The 22,503-nt window shown below is 38.4% G+C and overlaps 1 protein-coding gene across 3 annotated transcripts in view; it reads right to left on the reverse strand.

Annotated features, from left to right (window-relative positions):
* EPB41L4A (erythrocyte membrane protein band 4.1 like 4A) overlaps window positions 1-22,503 on the reverse strand; it is a 131,782-nt gene that overhangs the window by 65,052 nt on the left and 44,227 nt on the right. For all 3 annotated transcript variants that reach the window (XM_065663151.1, XM_065663153.1, XM_065663152.1), the window contains exons 3-9: window positions 19,663-19,714; window positions 18,517-18,595; window positions 14,693-14,790; window positions 11,606-11,726; window positions 4,992-5,079; window positions 1,870-1,958; window positions 1,456-1,519 (exon numbers count right to left, since the gene is read on the reverse strand). In XM_065663151.1, coding sequence (XP_065519223.1) covers window positions 1,456-1,519; window positions 1,870-1,958; window positions 4,992-5,079; window positions 11,606-11,726; window positions 14,693-14,790; window positions 18,517-18,595; window positions 19,663-19,714 — 591 coding nt within the window. The remainder of the gene's footprint in view (window positions 1-1,455; window positions 1,520-1,869; window positions 1,959-4,991; window positions 5,080-11,605; window positions 11,727-14,692; window positions 14,791-18,516; window positions 18,596-19,662; window positions 19,715-22,503) is intronic.

Raw genomic sequence — 22,503 nt, forward strand, 5'->3', positions numbered from 1 at the left:
CCTGTTGAGACTTGAAATTAACAAGTGCCATCAAAGCATATGCCTTATGATCACAATAGTAAGCATTCAATAGCCATCAACATGCACAGTCTCAACTTAAGCACATTTTGCAAAGCTTCCACATTTTCTGCTCCGGATGTGAAACCTTTGCAATTCCACACAGTTCAAACAAAAACTACGTGTATGTAGCATCAAACAAAAACTACAGCATCACTTCAATGCGGTTGATTTTAAGTCAAACTCAGACTTGTCTATACCTGAACAGGCATTCACCCTTCACATGAAACATTGAGAAAAGTTTTCCCAAGCTTCACTCAGCCTTCAAACACCTCTGCAATTTCAACAAATACACCATAATGAACAAAATTCCCAGAGATTACCATACCAAACAGAAAAAAACCACTTGGAATAACAAAACCAAAACCTGCCAATACATCTGCAGAGGCACAAGAAATGTTGTCCAAGACAGAAGCAAGACAACCAGTCAGGAGTATGCTTATATTTCCCAGAATATACTGAATGTACCAAATGGCCTCATGAAAAATCATGGGTGAGACTAACAACTACTACACAGATGAATTAAGATACATAGATAATCAGTAGAGGGGAATGCTTTTGAAGAAGTTAATACTTCTTCAAAACTATAAATTTTCAATCCCGATATTCCAAAGAGACTTACAAAGTATTTTCAACAACTCAGCAAACTAAACATATAACTCAACCACACACCAAAAATCCCAGGCTGACTGCAACTATTTGTTCTGCGATACCTACCATTTTCCCTACATCCTCAACACCCTCCTTCTCCTTCCCATACCCCACAGGCTTCATAGATGATAAGTATCTTAAAACCTCTTCTCTTGCTACCAAACTGCTATCCTTGCTCCACTGGAACCAATGTTGTTTTGTCTCAGATGGTCTAACAGCACAACCAAATTAAACTCTGACAAATGAGTTTCAAGCTAAATTATTTGGCTGCTTTTGTTTCCAAGCTACAAAACTACTTGTGCCTAACAGCTTTGTAAGTTTTCCTCTATCCATATTTTGGGTAAGATAAGCATTCCCTATAGATGTAGCCTAGTTTAAAAGCACTATTTAAGATCATAAATAAGACACTGCAGAAGTAGTCTACTCTAATTTGCAGAGCAAAATATAAAACTATAATGGTTTGTTATAAAATTCCTACTTCCTACTGTTCTGCTGAAGTTCTCTACACTCACTACATAACATGAACAGAAAATCTTTCTTCCTCCCCTTTCTGCAAGCACCATCAGGAACATACATTCAAGGATAAGGTAATAGTCTTGCAGTAACTATCAATAAAATTAACTTCACTTTGATGGTTTCTTGCAGTAAATTTTTGTAAAATACATTAGGCTTTGATGAACACACAAAAATTCCCACTTCATCAGACTTGAGACTGCATTTTTCTTTCAGGTTTAAAGAAAAACTTACATCTTTTCCAAGGACTCTAAGCTCAAACTGTGTTTCCTTGAAGTGAACTTTTGTAATTCTAGGCCTGTAAAAATACAGACAGAACTTTGTGAGTTTTTAATTTAACGAGTAATAAAGTTGCATATATTTACAAACAAAGACAAAAAATAATTCGTAGGCAAATTATTTTTTTCAGGTATGCAGCAGGTAACAACAGAAAATTAGCAGTATTCAAACATTTTAACTGAAGTATGGTAAAGGCGAACTATTTTTTTCAATACCTGGATTATCAAGGAAATAAAAAATTTGAATAATCCAGACAAATATTTGGAATTCAAAGTATATTTTTTCTATTGATACAATTAACCTTTCAAATTGATACCATAAATCATGCATTTCCATACATCATCGTTATCATTTTTATATTATACATACCAGAAATATTTTCCTACTTGTTTTTTATTCTTGTAGACAACAACTCCTATGGGTGTTAATCCTAAAAAATATTCAGATTTGTTTTCACCCTAGAAAATAAAAATGTATGTCACTCATACAGTTGCAAGTTGTACCAATGAAGCAGTGAGATCTGGTGAGAAGTCAGCCAGACCATAAAATCATAGACTCGTTTGGGTTGGAAAGGACCTTAAAGATCACCTAGTTCCAAACCCCCTGCCATGGGCAGGGACACCTTCCACTAGACCAGGTTGCTCCAAGCCCCGTCCAACCTGGCCTTGAACACTGCCAGGGATGGGGCAGACACAACTTCCCTGAGCAACATGGCAACTTCTTCCTAATGCCTAATCTAAACCTACCCTCTGTCACCTTAAAGCTACTCCCCTTGTCCTGTCACTACACACCCCCATAAAAACTCCCTCTCCAGATTTCTTGCCAGCCCCTTTAGGCACTGGGAGCTGCTCTAAAGTCTCCCCAGACCTTCTCTTCTCCAGATTGAACAAGACCAGCTCTGTCAACCTGTCTCCAGAGCAGAGGCGCTCCAATCCTCATGGCTTCTTCATGGCCTTCTCTGGACTCACTCCAGCAGCTCCACGACTCCCTACTATTGGGGGGCACCAGAGCTGAATGCAGGACTCAGCAGAGCAGAGCAGAGGGGTAGGTGACTGACTTGAACATACTGTTTCACTCTGCATGCTAATGGGAATATAGTACTTGCTCTACTGACAAACACTCCTACATAAGAACTTCTAGGCATGGAGGCAAAGAAGCAAGAAAGAACAGTAGTGAGGGAAAGACTGTGAGATTCCATGTGCCATGGTGAAAAGCAAAATTAATTTTATTTTTTAAAAGGAAATACTTTGGGATATTTGGTAAATGGCGAAAACTCTGAAACTGAACACTTTATTCAGACATGAATGCAACAGACATTTAATTTTCAGATGAAGGTGAATATTGATTTTCTGACCTATTCTACTATCATATAACCTCACAGATGCCTTCTCCCTCCTAAAACATTATCACCTGCATACTGATACCAAGTGAAATAAGTCCTCTGAGAGAGCCAGAGCATTTTTTTTTGTTCAGAAGGGGTAGCAACATGCAAAGAACAGCTGCACACATAATAGAATCATAGAATCATAGAATAGTTAGGGTTGGAAAGGACCTCAAGATCATCTAGTTCCAACCCCCCTGCCATGGGCAGGGACACCTCACACTAAACCATCCCACACAAGGCTCTGTCCAACCTGGCGTTAAACACTTGCCAGGGATGGAGCACTCACAACCCCCCTGGGCAACCCATTCCAGTGCCTCACCACCCTAACAGGAAAGAATTTCCTCCTTATATCCAATCTAAACTTCCCCTGTTTAAGTTTTAAACCATTACCCCTTGTCCTGTCACTACAGTCTCTGACAAAGAGTCCCTCCCCAGCATCCCTATAGGCCCCCTTCAGATACTGGAAGGCTGCTATGAGGTCTCCACGCAGCCTTCTCTTCTCCAGGCTCAACAGCCCCAACTTCCTCAGCCTGTCTTCATACGGGAGGTGTTCCAGTCCCCTGAGCATCCTCGTGGCCCTCCTCTGGACTTGTTCCAATAGTTCCATGTCCTTTTTATGTTGAGGACACCAGAACTGCACACAATACTCCAGGTGAGGTCTCACAAGAGCAGAGTAGAGGGGCAGGATCACCTCCCTTGACCTGCTGGTCACGCTCCTTTTGATGCATCCCAGGATACGGTTGTCTTTCTGGGCTGCGAGCGCACACTGCCGGCTCATGTTCATTTTCTCATCGACCAGCACCCCCAAGTCACTGTGTCACTGATGTGAGAAAACTCAAGCACACCTGGCAAGCTCTTCCTGTGCTCCTCAGTGAACTAACTGCTAAAGGCAACTTTACTTTTAATATGACCAAGCAAAGAAAAGAATTACATCTCTTCATGTGCCTCAAATGAGGGCTTATGTTGCTGTTGCAGTATTAATAGAAACAATAATATTCATGGGTTAGACTTGGGCATATTACAACTCATCCCCTCACTACCCAGAGCAGTGATCTTATTGCATAGCAAAAACAACTCTAGCCTCTGCTAATTTAACAGATTGTGTTGGATCATGTTCAGTCTTGTTCCAGTAACTCTCCCAGCTTTCCATGGGTGGGAGGGTTAAATGGGATATGAATACAATTAAGCTATAGAGTGCACTAAAAAAAACTTCATATTGTGGGCTAGACAATTTCAGCAGGAAATACATGCTTAATCTTCTGTTAGTATCTTGATTTCTTTATTTTCTTTCACGTAATTTTACAGAGTATTGAAGTCTAACTCAGTGATCTATATTACAATTTTCCATCTGAACTTCTACTTTTTTTCTTTTGTTCAAAAAAACCTGCCACAAGCACAGTTATTCAAACAAGTCAGGATGATGTTTCCACCAGAAGCTGGTAGCCTCCAGGTGATGGATTGGATCCTATGCCATCATAAATGCTGTTTTACAAAAGAAGTGGAGGGTTTTGCTGAGGCAATACAGACAACCTGCAGTGCTGCACGACACAGCAGAAGAAAAGCTGGAAACATTCTCACCTTCAGCAAAACCTTCACAGTAAGTATTAAAAAAAGGGCAACATGCTGCTGCTACCCCACCCTAGTTTTCACACTGGTATTGAAAAGGTTTCAGGACAAACTTGCTGTTATTTACACAAGAAAAATGTGGAAATTCTTGTGCCAAAGCCAGAGCTTATTACCCTCTCTCATCTCCCCTGATACTTGCAGTCATTACTTCTTATTTATCTAAACTGTTTTTTTCCAGATTTTAACTGATTATCTTTTACAGTTATTATACAACCACAGCCTTTCATCTAAAACCCAGTAGGCTTCTGTAGATAGAATGACTGAATCTTCTCAGTCTGTAAACATGCATTCTTTTGCATTTCTTAAGTACAGTGCTTCCTCTCATAAATACATAAATCCTCTCATCCATACATAAATACTGCCCCCCACTTTGGTAAAAGAAACTTTTTTTCATTGTTGCCAAACTTGAAATATTTAAATAATTTAATATAATTAATTAATTAATATAATTAAATAATTTAAATATTTAAAAAATACTTACATAAACAGGATGGAGATCCACTCCATACATTTCCAGGGACTTGGCCACCCCTAAGAAGTTCAGTTCTGCCTCAGCAGGAACTTGACCCCTGTAAACAAAATTCTGTGTAAGAAATTTGCACTTCCAGTCAAGATATTAAAGTAGATCACATTAATAGATACAGTATCCTGGACATGTATGCAATCCTTCCTTCCATTTGTTTAGAATGTCATTGTACTTTCAGCACTTCCTGAAGGATACTTTTGGCTTATACTTCTGCTTGCTCCAAGTGAGACTGGACAGTAGGCACAAATTTTCTATAAACTTCCTATTTTTCTTTCTACTAAACTCTCTGCTGTAAGATCCTATCACAGATATATGCTATCATATATACAGTACATGCCTACTACAGTGGCTAATCTTTCCCCTACTGTCACAAACACACTTCAGACATTCCATTTTTAGGTTTGAATATGCAAAATAACTTTTTTCTCAGTAACTATACATGATAATTAATGAAGCAGGAATAGAATGACTGACTGGGGTACTATTTCTCCACAGCAGTTTCTGAAAGCAGAGCTCATGACTTCAGAAAAAATATTCCTTTCTTCATAATATCTTGTCTATAGGAAGTCACAAAAACTAGTAATAATCAAGTCTGCTATGGTGAAAACAAAGTTTGGAGTCCGTCTCATGAGACTACCAGTGTCAAAGATCCAGCTTGCCTTCCCATCAGCAAGTATCAATTCACCAGATTAAAAGTACCATTAGCAGCATGCTGGCTGGAAACAAAAGAGGAAAACCGGTGGGGAAAAAAAATGTGCTATTAGGAACATATTTGACATCAGTGATAAAGGATTTATTTTCAAAAAGAACAAAATGATCAAATAAAGACAGACTCATCCTCAGAATTTACACTGTTCTTTCCTTAATAACTCTCTTTGGTACAAGAGCAAAACATTCTGTTTCAAGCCTGAAATATGTGAAGCTACTTATTCATCTTCATTTCTTTTTAATACTTCTGTGAAAGTTACTGAACTGTTATTGAGAAAGTACAACATATCTTGTGAAAATGTCAACTCAAAAAGATGCATTTCCTGCTTCACCCTGTGATTGCTCTCTTAGGGAAATCGCTGCATTTGCTACCTCTTAAATTCGAGATATGAAGCAGAGCTCAGCATTTTGACTCAAGACCTGGAAAAGTCCTGCAATATGCACATTCTCGCTCTTTGTCTCCAGCCTAGCAGCTTCTTTCCAGGTTTTCCCAAATTAGTGCTATGCCTGACAAGATAGAAAACATATCTAACATGAAAGACTGAAATAGTGTGCTAGCATGAATGCAACAGTATAGGTATTTAAAATGCTTGCCTATCTGGGAGGTGGGCTGCTTCAGCCTACCTATTCTGCATAGTAGAAATTATATTGCTTCAGGTGTTGGCCCTTCTTTCCAAGGAGTTATAGAGAAGCAGCAGACCTGAAGCTTGTAAGAGAAATATTGCAAAGGCTGGATCTCCCACTAGATCTGTGATTCATCTCTGTACTCAAAATAAGCAGAACACTGGACATTCAGCAAATCGGTATTGTCACATCTGACATGTCTTTTATCCACTACAGCTATAAAAACTTACTCCCCAACTTGATTTTTTTTCTTTAATCTTACTGATAGCTCTCAGAAATGTACAGAAAACATTCACTGGAGCTGTATTGTCCTACTGAGCTCCCAGACAGAACATCAGTCCTGAGCAAAGTGGATTATGCCATTACTGAATTACTGCTAGAATTCAACACCAATTTAAATACTGCTAGTAGCACTTCCTTACTGACAATATCTAAAAGAATAATGATGCGCTTACCCCACTTTGTCACTCTGAAAGTACCAAAAGTCTCAAATGCCAAATAAGTGTGTGCATGCATATCTTTTCACAATAATACATAGTTCGTAAGAAATTCACAGAAGTTTTAAAGGAAGTAAAGATGTGAGCTGGAGCTTCTGAAGGAAGCAGATGGAAGCCAGAGGAAGAAGTCCTCCCAAATACAATCAAGAAGACAGAACATGAAGGGAAGAGAGAAATACCAGGTACTGAAATAATGTCCACCATTACAAAGGGAGCCTCATTTTTTACCATGTATGAAATTACAAACACTTCTCCTCATCATATAACCTGACAATGCTCTCCAAAATTAGAGTCTTTGCAGGTGGTTATGGCAGAGCAGGCAACGTAACAGCCATGCAGCTGACAGGCACTGCTCACTGAGATGGACAAAGTGTGCCACTGAGGGCCCTAAACAATATTGAGAGCTAGTCTTCAAGCTAATTATCCCTAAGGATGCGATATCAATTCAAAATACTTGACTTGCCAAGTATCAGTTAGTCCCAGATCTGCTGCAGTCTGGAACAGGCAAGGCGGGCAGGGGGAGGAAGAGGGGGAGTGAGCGAGCAGCTGTGAGGGTCTGAGTTACTGACTGCACTTAAACCACGACAGTTCTTTGTGGCGACCAATGTGGGGCACAAAGGGCTGAGATAACGACAGATCTGACCGGAGCGTGTCTAATTGTATTTGTGATAAGCATTCATTGTTTCGGATTAATAGTCACTCATCACAATGCTGATTTGTTGGTTCTCAAAGTTGTTGCCTCTGATCTCACAGTTTCAGCACGTTGTACCTTACTTACAGCCGGTATTTGCTGTGTTAGTGTTTATCATGTGGGGGGCTTGGGCTAAGGTTCTTGTCTCATTGTACTTTATGGTAGTGACTTGTAATACAATAGAATCATTGACCACGAAACTGATCCAGCTTGTGTTCCCAGTGTGGTCACCACCTTTATACTTTGGGAGGTATATAACAGAAGTGCTTAACAATTACACATCTTTTTGATCCTTCTCTGGTGGTCAACCTGTGAAGGAAACATTCTCTTAACCTCTCCACCAGGCTCCAGGAAGGATGGGGAGGAGAATCAAAAGAATGTAACTCCCACAGCTTGAGATAAGAACAGTCTAGTAACTAAGGCATAACACAAACCACTACCGCTACCACCAATGATAATAATGATAAGGGAAATAACAAGGAAAGAGAATATAATACCATCCGCCAATACCCAGCCCAACTGAGCAGTGAACTAGCCCTTCCAGGTAACTCTCAGCTTACATCCTGGGCATGACGTGCTGTGGTATGGAATACCTCTTCGGCTAGCTTGGGTCAGGTGTCCTGTCTCTGCTTCCCCTTGGCTTCCCCTCCTCCTTGGCAGAACATGAGACTCGGAAAGTCCTTCGTCAGAGTAATCACTACTGAGCAGCAACTAAAAACATTGGTGTTATCAGCGCTGTTTCCAGGCCGAAAGTCAAAACCACAGCACTGCACCAGTTACTAAGAAGAAAAAAAATGACTGCTACTGCTGAACCCAGGACACGTGTAAAAAGCCAGAGAGAACCTGCAACCAAAACCACTTTACCTGGAAGCAAGGTACATGCAGGACCACAGCTGTCCTGCAAAAATCCCCACGTTTCCATGCTGAGTTCCAGAAAGGATAAAGTAGTTCTTCTAAACCATATCTCAAACCTGTCTCTAAAATGTTTCTGGTGAGATAATCTAGGATATGTCCTCAGCCATTGCAGCTTCAAGCCTCTTAACTAGAGACCACTGTTTCCTGTAGAGAAGTCATTGCTGACAGTGCTGATCATGACAGTCAGGCTCAACTAGCAAGGGGTACACCTTACTTTCACTCTCCTTTCTGATGCTGCTAAATCCCTGACAACTAACTGCAGACAAGCAGTGAAAGAACTTCAGAGCTCTAGGTCACTAAGCTTATAAAAACACTAAAGCACTAAAGACAGTGTAAGACAGTGTCAGAACGGTTATGACCTCTCTTTGCAACCACTGCTCCCCCAGCTTCTTCAAGGTTACAAACTTTATGAGGCAAATGGGTCTTAATCTCCTTTACTATATTAATGACTACAGAAACTTGAGAGACAGGAATTAAGGTTGCTTAGTATCAGTGGCCTGGTACATAAAATTCATCTGAAGTTTCATTTCTGAAACACAACCGCCTCCGAATTTGAACCAAACACTCTGTTACACAGTTTCCAGTTTCTGGAACAGAAAAACCAGCACTTTTCTACTTCACAAAAGAGCCTGTAGTAAGGTTCTCTGTAAATCATCAATTATTGTAAGGCAATCAGGCAACTACATAGAAATAGTTACTGAACAACAGATTTCTCACTGAAAGAGAAAGCTCAGGTCAATGTGGCAACTGGCACTGATTCCAATTACAGGAGAACTTCCCAACAAAACACCTGTGCCTCTGAGTTAATACCTATTCTCATTAAACAAGGCACAAATAGCGCTAGCATGCAAAACTACAGGCAAGAAATTTCTTAACCTTTATCTAGACTGTGGCTTCTTTATATCAAGAGAATCAAGAAATCTGAATCTACATGCAAGATGGCTAGCTCTGATTATCTTTAACAAAGGGTATGATGAGCATACTCATAAAAACAATTTTATTGCACCCATCTAAATGAATGGCTGCATCACAATTGCACCTCACTTGGACTTGTTAAAACAAGCTTCTTTACACTTACCAGGAATATGAATTTGGAGATAAGCAAGTAACTGTTTAATTTGGCTTTGTGTACAGCTGAACTTCTGGCATGCATTTTATTTTTAAAACCAATTTCATGTTTTGCATTTTTCAAGGCACAGTAGTCTAGTATTTGGAACAGCAGGTTGGGAAGCCAAATCTCTCTACCTTGCAGTGCTTTCATACAGCAATTGGCAGTTAAGGCTCTGTACCAGGAGCACTTCGAGTCTAAAATGAACCTCATTGAAAGTATGTCATACACAGAAGGGAACTTCTAAATATGAGTGAGACAAAAAGTAGCTCTAAATTGCTGGCAATTTTTTCATTTTATATTTGTACCTCTAGAGGCAGCGTAAACCTCCTCTAAGAAACCTACTTACACAGCTGCTGCAAATGCATCTAGTATTTAACCTATATTCACACATAACCACTTTCTAGCTCTGCCATCTTTACTGGAAATCACATCTGATCCAACATTCCCATGAAATCACTGGTTTTCCTCTCTATGCTGCTGCTGTTGTTCATCTCTCAAGCACTGACAGAAACGATGGGGCCAAAGGTTACTACTAGTTCTTATCTTGCTTATCTCTTAGACACCCCAATCCACTTCCTGGTTGTCCATACTGCAGTTTTGCTTTTTTGCTGCCCAAGTAATCAAGGGAAGGCACTTTATGCACAAACTGCAGCCTGACAGAAAATGAGCTGACTCCTAAAGTAGCATCTTTGGATCCACCATCAGGCAGAGATAATCCAGAATGTCAATGAGAGCACAACTCACATGTTTTATGTCTAAGGTGATTATTATCCCAGTAACTGAAAGACAGAGAATTGAAGTTCTGCAATCTTTATAAAGAAAATGAATCTGCCTTGTCAAACTTTTACGAAGGTTAAGTTGGGAATGTATGAACCTCCCAGGTCTGTTGACATATATGATCTCTGTAGCCCTCCTCTGTCTCATCTGCAGTGTGCCTCACATTCTCCTCCTGCCCCTGTCAAGTACCATAACTCTAGCTTAATCCCACTTTCTGAGCTCCTTCTCATACATAAGAAATATTATCAGACAAAGTTTCAATGCCTGTGAACTTTGATAGTACCTTGTTCAGTTTAAATCAAAATTACTTTGAGGCCTGCAAATATCCTGTGTTCCCACTGCTTTAAAGTCACATGCAAAGTTTTGGAATTTGTTTGGTTTTTGTCCACAAATCAGCACTTTGAATGCCTTGTGTTATTCAGTACTGTCTGATGACTCTGCTTCTGAGTGCTGCCTTTTTTCTTAGAAATCATATGCTCTTCCTCACAGTGAAACCCATTATATTGTACACTGCCAATGTTTTATGTAAGATATGTTGATTAATAAAATGAAAGGACTTCATGCTTGTAAAACCAAACTGTCTCTTTAATTCATGCAGATGTTGTAGCTAAGATTACCACTTAAACCATGGTCATATAAGCTGCTTTCCTGGTACCTCCTGCAATGTGATCCACTCCTACAAAGAAACTTTCATGCAGGTTGCTACAAGCATTCCTTCATTACCTTAGCTAAGGATCTGGCAAGAAAATAGAGGCTTCATTGTACGAAGTGCTGTAAATTATTAAATCAAAAGTGGGTTTGTCCCAAGCATTCATTTGAATACGAAGCGCAGTACAAAAAAATGTTATCTCCATTTTACAGACAGTAGACTGAGGCATGGGCATAATAAGCAATATGCCCAAACAGGAAATCTGTCCTGGAACAGGGAACTGAACTTGCAGACTTTTATTTATATAACTACAAAACTAAAAGAAAACAGAAGCACTATTAAAACTGCTGGTTCTGAAACACCCATACATTGGTCTGATGTATATTGTATTTCAAGTTATCGCCTTATCGGTTCTTAAAAGAACAACTTTAGTTACGTAAAATGTTTTCTGTTTCTGAGGGTCATAACTGAACTCTGTGCTCTTCCCTTGGTTCTGGAAACCTCCACTCTGCAGCACAAGCTGCACCCTTCCCCACCTACCAAGCATCTCTGTATCTGACGTTACCTGCCAAGATCCCAACAGTACTGAGTTCTTACATCAGAGTCTTGTGTATCCGCTCTATGGCTTCCTCCAGCTCTTCCTTCTGGTCTGGAACGAAGCGGTACTCCGAGACGTAACCTGCAGTGTGCTTATATGGGTCATAGTCCCCCAGCTCAGCTAGAGGATACAAGAAGAAAAGAAAGGTCACCCATTTTCAACACTTCATGTTAACCAAAAAGTGTTACATCATTCACCTACTGGTCCCAAGACACCTCTTTCCAACTGGCTGTCAATGTACCATGTAGTCCGTTAAAAAATGAAAAAACGGTACGTAGCTATTCATATGAGCACACATAAAACCAAGCAAAAATGTTTTCAGCCATTTTAAAAGATAAACTGTAGGCTCAGAGATAAGAGGTTTTGACAGAATTTGTACCACTTCTACAGGACTGAATAGAGTTTCGTCCAAGCCAGCAAAGTTGAGATTTCATGACATATATTATTTGGCAGCATATGTAAAAGAAGTGTAGAAAAAATGTTTTGGTTTCGGAATATCTGTGCCCTCCCTTAAGATGTAATATTACAGACAGAACTGACCCACCTTCTTGCTGGGTCTCCTAACACAGATGTCAGTGTGGGAATGCAAATGGAGACAAATATCCCAAGACACATGGAGGTATGCCATTCTAAAGGTAAGCATTGTTTCTTGTGAGGAAACGCAAGACTTCATTTTTCAATAAAATATCAATATATTTCCTGAACATTAAATTTACTTTCAAATTAATTTTTTTTTAAATAACTTTCTTACAGAACACAATGGATAGCTGGTATAATTTTCTTTGAAACAACCTTGAATTTGCATACATTACTTATGTCAGATTTCACAATGCAATGCAATTATAAAATAAATAAGCACCTTGGTCAGAACTCACTTCCACTGATCTTAATTATAATTGCAGCTGAGAAACTGTGAAAATTAGTATTTCAATTTTTTAACAACCCTAAGTAAAATCTACATAGGCTGGGCTTCTCTGAAGAAAGCTTCACAGGAGGTTTTTACCCAATGCATACAAAGTCAAAAACATAGCCAAAAGGAGCCTTCAAGACCCAAGAAGCAAAGGATTCATCTAACAACTCAAGTTTCTTTCCAGAATTTAATGATGTTTCTAGAACAAGACAGTGACGTGCTCAGTAGGGATGTTGAAAAGTTTCTCTAGAAAACTTCTGTCAAAATAATATGATTTTTGCCCATAACAGGAATAAGAACAGGAAGGACTACAGCAGCCACAACTCCAGCATTCTCAGTAAGAAAATTCTCCAAAATGTGCCATGGGTACTGATTTTTCCACCATCTCCACTATAATAGTCTGCAAGCTTTGACCACAAAAGAAGGAAAATGATTCATTTCTTAAAAACAGGACCTGCCCAGAGACCAAAGATGACACCCAGGCACAACCTGAATGGTGAAAGTAGGGCTCGTGGCTAAAGCAGCACATGGGTAGAGGACCATGGTAGAACACCTGGCCCTGACCCCTCCGCTGGATCTTGGCAGCTGCTGGCTACACCAGGCAAGACACCACAAGTATCATTACAGAAACAGATTCTCAGCTAATATCAAATTCCCACAAATACACTTAGTTTAGGAAAGAAAAAAGTACAGTCTGTCTCGCACACCACCTTTGGAAAGGCTGTTGATCTCAGTGCTGATGCCCTGGGTTCATGTTTTCAGTACCTGAACACATTTCTCAGGTGGTTTCATATACTTTGAGCAACTGCAGGCTCTAAATAAAAAGACAAAGCTTTTTATAGTCAATGGGAATGTATTCTTGCTGGTGCCAGGACTAGCTTTAAACCACTGTATGTAACTTTTGCCATGCTTTAATTCTCCTCTCTCACATGAGCTTCCTCATTGTTTTCCAACAGAATATCTGAGATCAGAACCTTAGTTACAGGATTTTATATCAAAACAACAACTCCCAATATTCTAACAACCTTACAAATGACCGAAGAACAAGAAACTGTTCTTTTTTACTCATTTCTATTAATACCATTGTTATCATCATTATGTATCTTCCTGCCTCATATTTGCAGCACTTTTTCAGGGAAGGCATGTATGCCAGTATAGCAAAATGTGTACTGCAAACAGTTCTTCAGAGTATGACGTGTCACATTTCTTAGGAAAATAAAGTTAAAAATAATTGTATAAAAACTCCCTGAATTTTTAGATTTTAGGAACACACATAACACACCATGAAATTCTGTATAATGCCCAATTCCATTTTATACACAAATTATTCTGCCTTGCTATTCAAAAATGGAAATTTAAGGAGGGCTATTTTTTATGTTGCATTAAGTGTTGTTAAGTCACACATGGAACACCAATAATACATATAATCTCTGCTTAATACTTACCACACATGAGAAATCTAAATTTAACACAGAAAAAATTACAAATACATGTCCTAGCATGACTCATCATACGATTCTTGGTTACCAGCTGTGTTTGAATACAGAGTTTGAGCTGTAATGTGAAAGGAATAACTGGCAGACAGACAGTTCCTTTCAAATTGATTGATAGTTCTGTCAAGAATGCACAATATAACATCTACTTCTGAAAAAGCTAACGACTGAGCGGTGAATGCATAGAAATGACAGATAGAATTAAAATTCTTCATTTCAGGTCAAAACACATCCTCCCTTCAAGCAGAGGCGCATTCATATTGACATAACCTAACTCTGGAAAGGATCTTTGATTTGACAGACTTTGTTGGCTGGAGATTGCCAACAGCCCGCCAAATCTGTGACCTCTTGATAAAGGTTCTGTCATACTCTATGTGCAATCCAGACTACGTCACAAAGACTTAAGTACATGACAAGATATTCCTCAGCAAGCAAAAGTGTTTGGCAGAATCTTCAGACTGACTTTGCAGTTTCGTCTTTACATTGACTTCTGTATTGCTTCCCTATTAATCTGTTCAGACCAGTCATCTATTTACAGTTCTCTAGATGAAATCAGTCATATTAGTTTTGTTCTGCTTTGAAATGAATGCATAAAGTATTAATGGCATCTTCAGTCACCACTTAAAATTAATCCTAAAGCAGGATTAACAGAAATAAGCTCTCAGCTGGCCAGAAGAACTTACACTGAATTATGTATGCTCCCAGGTGTGCTGCAGTGTTGCTTGGACAAGGCAAACGTCCCTGTAAAACATCCTGCTTGACCTGTAAGAAAAACTGATACCTAAGACACAGAGAGAAAACAAAATCATTATTTCAACATTGAGTTTGATGCATCAAGTAATGTTACATCATATTCCATTTTACTGAAGACATGCCATGTACCATAATCACGTGACAGTCAAGAAGCTTCCTTACTGACATTTCCCCTACTGACCCTGAAGTAACAAACAAGATGAATTTAGTGAAAGAACTTAGGTAGGGGGACACTGTAGTTTTCCTACCTGCTTATATCATGCAGATAAAATTAATTTTCCCCCTAAAAACATAATTTCTCCTTTTGACTTTCACAGAGCAGCCAAGAAGTAGGCAAGAGGACTAAGGATCAGAAAAATTGAACAAGAGACCTATCAAAGGGCTGAAGCTTAACCTGATCAGTGGATCAAAGGGAGAACTGGGTATTGGACACTTTTTTACTCAAATGTTCCCTTTCCACACACTCAAGTATCAACTAAAGCAGCCAGCAGATTTGATGGGAGTCCATACCTCCATGAAAAGAATGGAAGTGCGTATCATCAGCAGCTAACTGCATCTGTCGTAACATGGAGTACTCTACTGCTTGGAATAGAAATAGCAGGGGTAAAAATGTAATTTTCAGAGTCTATACTTTTATGAAGCACATACAGAAACCACTTGCAGTGAAACAACATGCACAAAACAGAAAAGAGAACAAGTCATCATAAAAAAGACCTGCTTGGTTTTGCAATTCCCTGTACTCATTTATAGGAAACCTTTCCTATGCAGGTTGCACTTTGTCTGGTTTTACTACAACAGGTGTTTGCAGGATTTCACATCAGCCTAAGCAAAACTCTTGTACCAAGTTCCTACAACAGATAACAATACCGAGAAGGTAACTTTTTAAAGAAAAAATGGTCAACCATACAAGCATATAGCCTTTCATTATTCACTAATTCAACTTTATCTACATAAAGCCATTCAGCTACACTGCAAATAATTTATTCTGTGTTAGTACAAGTTACTTATGAAAGCACCTTGGAATGATCTGTAAGTTCCAAGTGCATTTACGCTGATTTCAGGGAAGTTCACAAACTGCAGGTTGCATGACAGCTGATTACAAATCACTTAAGATCCAATCAAATTTACTAGATTTTATCAGCCCAGATGAGCATCTGAATATGGATAACTGTCTTTCTGGTTAATGATCTCCCAGAATTTTTGCTGTGACAGATACTACAGAAGGAATGTCCACCCTTAAAAAAAAAAATGGCTAATACTCTCTGCCTTAAAGGACCAGGGCACTGTGTAAGAATTTTCTGGGAATGTCACAAGGGAACACAAAGCACGTACACTCAGTGTTTCTTCACTCTAGGCAATACCTCAGGAGTGCTTCTAGTTTATGTTTGCCAGGCCTATCTAGACAAAGCTTCTCTGTATGAATGGTGATAATGATGAAAATTATTTTACATCTACCGTGGACTACACAGCATCTTCTTTTTAACATGAAATGCATTTCTGATATGCACCCATCTTTCTCTTAGCACTCCTCCATCTCTACAGTGCTTCTGAGGAACTTCATATCAGATGATACTATAAATGTTTTCTCCATGTAGCAGACATCTATAATTCTACATTCTCATAGTAGTGTCAAAACAAAGCAGGACAGGAAACTGCAAAAAACACCCTCTCCCTGCAAAAAAAAAAAAAACAAACTATGAGCCAACTGTTAAGTGCTTAAGTGACTTCTCTAAAGTGAACACTCTGAATCTTCTCCCTTTTGCCACTAAGGACAAAAAGACCTTTTGTCCGAACTTGTAGCTAAAGCACCTTGTGCACTGTCAAGTTTGTCATGTACATATGATAGTGGCTAAGCACTAGTTTGGTCTAGCAAACACGTACAACAAAGACCTCAGCATTAGCTTTTGCCTACAAGCCAGACAGATTTTGCTGTGAAGCAATTACAAATTTGACATGTAACCATGTAATGTCACAGATCACCAATATCTAAAAACAACAGAGTCTGCTCTCATATCCCTTAATCATTTTCATTACAAACACATGCTCCAAAGAAACATACTAGTTAGCACAAAACAGTTAACACTTCTTAATCATGGGAATTACACAGTTTGTCAGAAAATTATTGTTATAAAAAAGTAGGGCCTTTAATCCCTCCTAAGCAAGAGGAAGTTTCTTTTTTTTCTTTTTTTTTTCTTTTTTTTTTTTGGGGGGGGGGGAGGGTGGTAAAAAAAACCAAAACAAAACCAACAAACAAAACCACCAAAAAAAAATCAAAACCACTAAAAAAAACCCTTTGGTCCAAGATTCAAGGGTCTACAGGAATAAATGCTAAGAAATGTTAAGGGCAATCGATTATTCAACGTGTTTTGTTAAGTCTGTCAACACAAGCATATCACTTTCTTACACCTTCCCTCTGTGCCTTCTAAAATGCAAATAATGCATACCCAAATACTGTGCAAAGATGAACAAAGGCTTAGTAATTATACTGAAATGCTTCTCAGATAGAGTCACATACCTAATCAGCAGTGCAAATCACTGACTGACCTTACCACAAGGCGAAGAGAAACAGTTTTTGAAAACCCAGCCCCTGTCATTTCCCAGACAGAAATTCACCCTGCCTCCCTGGTAGCAATCAGAACAGGTTCGGTGGCAAAAAGCTCCCTCCCCAGGGCCATCCATCTTCCCCTGTGAGCAGGACTGAAAGTGCTTCTGGAAAAGTACAGGAAAACTGCACCAAACTTTCAGGGTACAAGGGCATCACATTGTGGCCAGTTTACACTCTTTTACCTGCAAAATCAGTGTTTATTACTTTTACCAGTCCAGCCCCTATCTTGTCATATTGGGAACTTCTATTCCTGCTGCACCAGTATGGAAACAAAAAACTTTTCTTACTCTGGCACAACAAAAATATCCTGCCTGTTCTGTAACCGCTACTTTTGGTTAATGAAAATTTAAAATCCTGCATCCATCCTAATGAATTCTTATGTGCCATATTCCTAGGACATCAGAAGAAATATTTTGTCATTTATTAATGCAAGCCAGTGAACTAATTTTGTCCACTTACCTATTCAAATCCTCTCATTCCTTTTGAATCTAAAGCTAAGTATGTGAGACTTTTCATAATTAAAGCAAACGAAAAACTCTGTGTGTAAGAGTTCAGGCAAGCATATGTGTGTGTGTGTGTGTGTGTGTGTTTATGTGCAAGTGTGCTGTGCATGTGTTAGCATGTGTATCCACATATTTTGTAAAGGCCAAGCCAAAAGAATCAAAAGCACACAATTCTCCAATTTTCTTCACATATTTTTAGAAAGACCAAAAGAAATCCTCTTGAAAAACAGTTTCAGAATTTAACCTATATCAGTAAAGAAGCAAATTCCCCGTATTCATGTTTTATATCCAAGTAAACTCTACACTCAATTAAAAGCAAAACAGAAAGGCAGATGTGACAATGCATTCCTTAAAAAAACAAAAAAAAACCCACACAACAAAACACAGGTGTACATCAACTCCCTTTGGGTTTTGATGCACCAGCAAGCAACTCTTCATTTTGGGTTTCCAAATGGTTGTCCATACTGACCACTGTGAAGCTAGTTACAATTCTCTTCCTACACGTACATCTTCAAGCAAAAACATTCAGATGTTCAAGTGGAAAGAAAACCAACCCAGACACACCACAACAAAATACACCTGGCTAGAATAGATTACTGCCCTGAAATAAACAAACTCTAAATTCTATTCTTATGGAATTCTGTACCTTGTGATTTCTTCTTTAAGGTTACATGGATCCTCTGCATAGAATTTAATGCCAAAATACAGCGTGTATGGTGGTCCAGCTGAGGGAAAAAGTATTTGGTGCAATAGTTAGCTGTTATGAACTGTTAATTGTCATTAATTGATACTAGTTGATGACAAAACAGCTAATAAGAGGCATATTTTTTTATTTTATGACACTTAAAAGTTTCAGAAAAAATGTTACATCCACATCGCAAATCCATTACACATTTTCTTTCTTATAGCTTGTCTGACTACTTGGAGTTCTTGTTTATTTTAAGGATTTGACTTTGGATTTAATTTCTAACTTATATTTTCTCCAAGTTTTTTTTTGTGGGTTGTTTTTTTGTACTGCTTGGTTTTGACTTCAGATACTTTTTCACTGAAACTATTTGGAAAATGCTATTGTTCACGAAATGTGATTCTCTGTCATAACTAGTAATACTGAACACTAATGCCTTCCAAATTTTCAAATATCTTATGAAGCAAGTTTAATTATGTGCCACTTTAATTAAGAAATATTTGGAAAAGCTTTTCTAATTAACTTTTTAAAAAATATTATTCTCCCAAAAGATTCAGTTAATACTGCAATTCTCTTCGCTAAATTTATCCCATGCATGCTCCACATAACATCTTTTTATAGAAGGTCTCCACATTCTCAAGTAATATAATCTTATCATGTTCTTTAATTATAATAAATAACAGATCTTGCATCTGTGATATCTGAAGAGTGACAGTAACAGCAGACAGTCTATTATCAATAAGAGGCATTACTTCTACTTTCAGAAGCAAAAAGGAATCCAAATTGGTTGTGGTATGGTACAGTACAATATAGGTATCACGGCTACTATAAAATTAATTATACAAGTTAAGAATAGCATCATATATTCTAAAAATAATAATTCTTATAAAGTCTTTGGACAATAAGCACACAAATTACTGGAAAATCATGGTACGCTCAATCTATGTGTGAAATTTTGATACAGCTATAAACCGCAGTAATAAACTTGTTCAAGAACTATCAATCTGTTGTGACTAGAATACAAATGTTGCACAGCTGTACATATGAAACATTGCCTCTGTTACTCCATCTTCAGATATATTCTTTACGTTCAAATTAGATACATACTGTTTATCAATTCTTTATGTTCAGCAAGGGTCTTTGCAGGATCTAGCCAGTACTGGAAGACAGATAATGATGGCAATTAGTCACTTAACATTGAAAATTAATACAGAACAATCGCAATTCTATCTTTATTCATATATTGATATTTATTAGCACATTTCAGCCTGCTAATGACAAGCTGGTTCCAGTTTCTAATCAGAAAAACACTGTACAAGTCTAACATTGCATATTTTCTCTGGGGCTAGGGGTCTTCCTAAAAGGAAACCTGCTTGGCAAGAGCCACCAGATTTCAGGCTCATAACAAGCTGGCTCTACAGAAGTACCATACCCTTTGGTGTCTGTCTGATTTGCTGGTATATGGATGTGAAACCTGACTATTCTTCAGAGATTAACTTCAGCAGGGTAATTCTAAATAACAACAACAAAGTATGTAAAATGGGGAAAATGAAGAGGCTTCACTTATGAAAAAAAATGAATGTAGGGGGAGGAATAGGCATAACAGCACTACTGCAACACATGAGAAATTGCGTTAAGAACATAGTGTCAACTTTTCTTCATGTCCGTCAAGCATGAAAAAAATTACTTAACTGGAAGCAAAGGAAAAATAATTGCAATTATCAGAAACAGTTTCTAGTAGCAGGGAGAGAGGATGACTGGAAATCGGCAGTAACGTAGGGAGGGTACAGACTCTTCCACCAGACAGCTTACAAGGCTAGTTCAACATATGTGTCAGAGATGACAGAGGTATACTTTGTACCTGCAAAGGGACGAATGATTATATGACTTCCCATACTATTTGATCAACAGATAATCTCCAGTATTATTTCTCACTGATTACACTGCTCTGCGTCTATCAGACTTCTACTAGAAGTTAATCTGGTATTACTGCTAATCACAGACCAGCTGTGTACTTTGCGTTATGGCCACACAGGACACCAGCATCCTGCTTTTGTATTCCCTTCAGCTACTTATTTTTTCCTTAGCTTGACATTTCTATGATTCAGATTTGGAAGAAACTGCAGAGGCAGCTGCCATGACCGTTCTTGCCTTCCTTTTCTTCAGTCCTCTTTCTTCATACACAACTTCAATACAGTCACCAGAGATTGGCACCACTCTTAAGAAACTGGAAACAAAAAGACTGCAGAACACAGCTTCTAGAAATAGCAAATTAAGGCAGATTGAATCTATTCCCTTAGTACCGACAACTTTTTAACTGAGGAACTACATGACCAAACAAAGAAACTCCTTACCTGCACCCCTGAATTCACCCTATAGAGAATAAACATTAAATGATTAATCAAAAAATCTCCCCTTCTAGTCACAGAACGTCTTTGGACTACAAAAGAAAAAAAAAAAAGAAGGGAAGGAAAAACACTACAAAGCATTTGAGTGGAAAATCTCAAGCAACTAATTTTACAACTGGTTGTAAACAAGTATTATTTTGACAAAACATGAAAACAAAGTACTTCCATTAGCTGCTGATCCACCTACAACAGAAACAGCTGTATGCCTTGTCCTTCACCATTGCAATTTCAAATCCTGGAATGTTTCTACAGAAAATTTCCTAAATTTTGAAGGAAAAAAGATATCCAGTCCATGCTTGTATCGTGTACATCCAATAGCTATTAAAATATAAACCCTCTTAACTTTAACAGAAGGTGGGAAGGAAAGAAAACTCATCACACTTGTTCAAACCTCCCACTAGAACTCCAAATCAGCAATAAACTGAGCCAGCAAAACAGGATGGGACAGAGAGCGGTGAGGAAAAAGAAAAGACTTTTGTCTGCCTTCTCATTTCTCCAGGAAGTATTTAATGTTGTGGTAATGACACAAACCCATGCTTAAAGTCACTCCGTAGCTATTTATTAGTTCAAAGGCTGCCAAAATTTTCCTGAAAAATGGGGGGGGGGGGGGGAGGAGGGGCAGGAGAGGGAGATTTCTAACATTTTATTTATAAGCCAAAGATGAATGGAATTTCATGGATAACGAAATGGCATTTTCAAGCCAACATTAGACTATGAAAACTAGAACAATCACAAAACCAAGAACCCCGACTACACAGCCCTCCAAGCATACATACGTATGTATACATAATAATGTGTATCAGATACCTGTTAACTATTTGCACATACATACAAATAGTGTTAGGTATAGTTCACATGTTGAAGTGTCAGGAGGGAAAAAAAAAAAAAAAAAAAAAAGAAGCAAACTGTCTCATTAAGCCAGTACGCTTGCAGAGCGGGTGCTCACAACATTTCTGAATGCCGAAGTAGCTTCAACCCAGAGCTACACACTTTTCATCTGTTTTGGCAGCCAGCATGCCACCCCTCAGTGATTTTCCACCTGCACTTTTCCTGCACAGACAGCAAGGGTTATCTGAATTGTAAACATCTCAGCACCACTGCAAAGAGGCAGCGGGCCCAGCATACACCCATCCAACTGCAGGGGATAAATTTTATGAGTCTGAAAGGGGAATGCAGCATTTACAGACGAAATCGTGAAAAAATGGTTTCTAAATAGTCCTAATAGATGCAACTATCCAATTACTATTGTGATGGTTACTCTTTTACCAATTGTTATTTACAAAGACCATAGAGCATTAGTTTCATTCAATATTTATTTACTAAAACTGATTATAAATGAACAATGATAGTAGAGAAAAAAAATCCATCTAATTTTTTGGTAGAAATTATATTTAAAAAAATGTTTTCAAGTACAGAATATCTAAGTGTATCTAAGATGGGCTGTATTGTCCTTTGTACTTCTATGAATCTGGCTTCCCTATGAGTCAGATGTGTAAGCAGTATGCATCCAAGTGCCATGGAGTACTTCATATTTGCCCCT

The sequence above is a fragment of the Lathamus discolor genome, chromosome Z (assembly GCF_037157495.1).
Source record: "Lathamus discolor isolate bLatDis1 chromosome Z, bLatDis1.hap1, whole genome shotgun sequence".
Classification (NCBI taxonomy): Eukaryota; Metazoa; Chordata; class Aves; order Psittaciformes; family Psittacidae; genus Lathamus; species Lathamus discolor.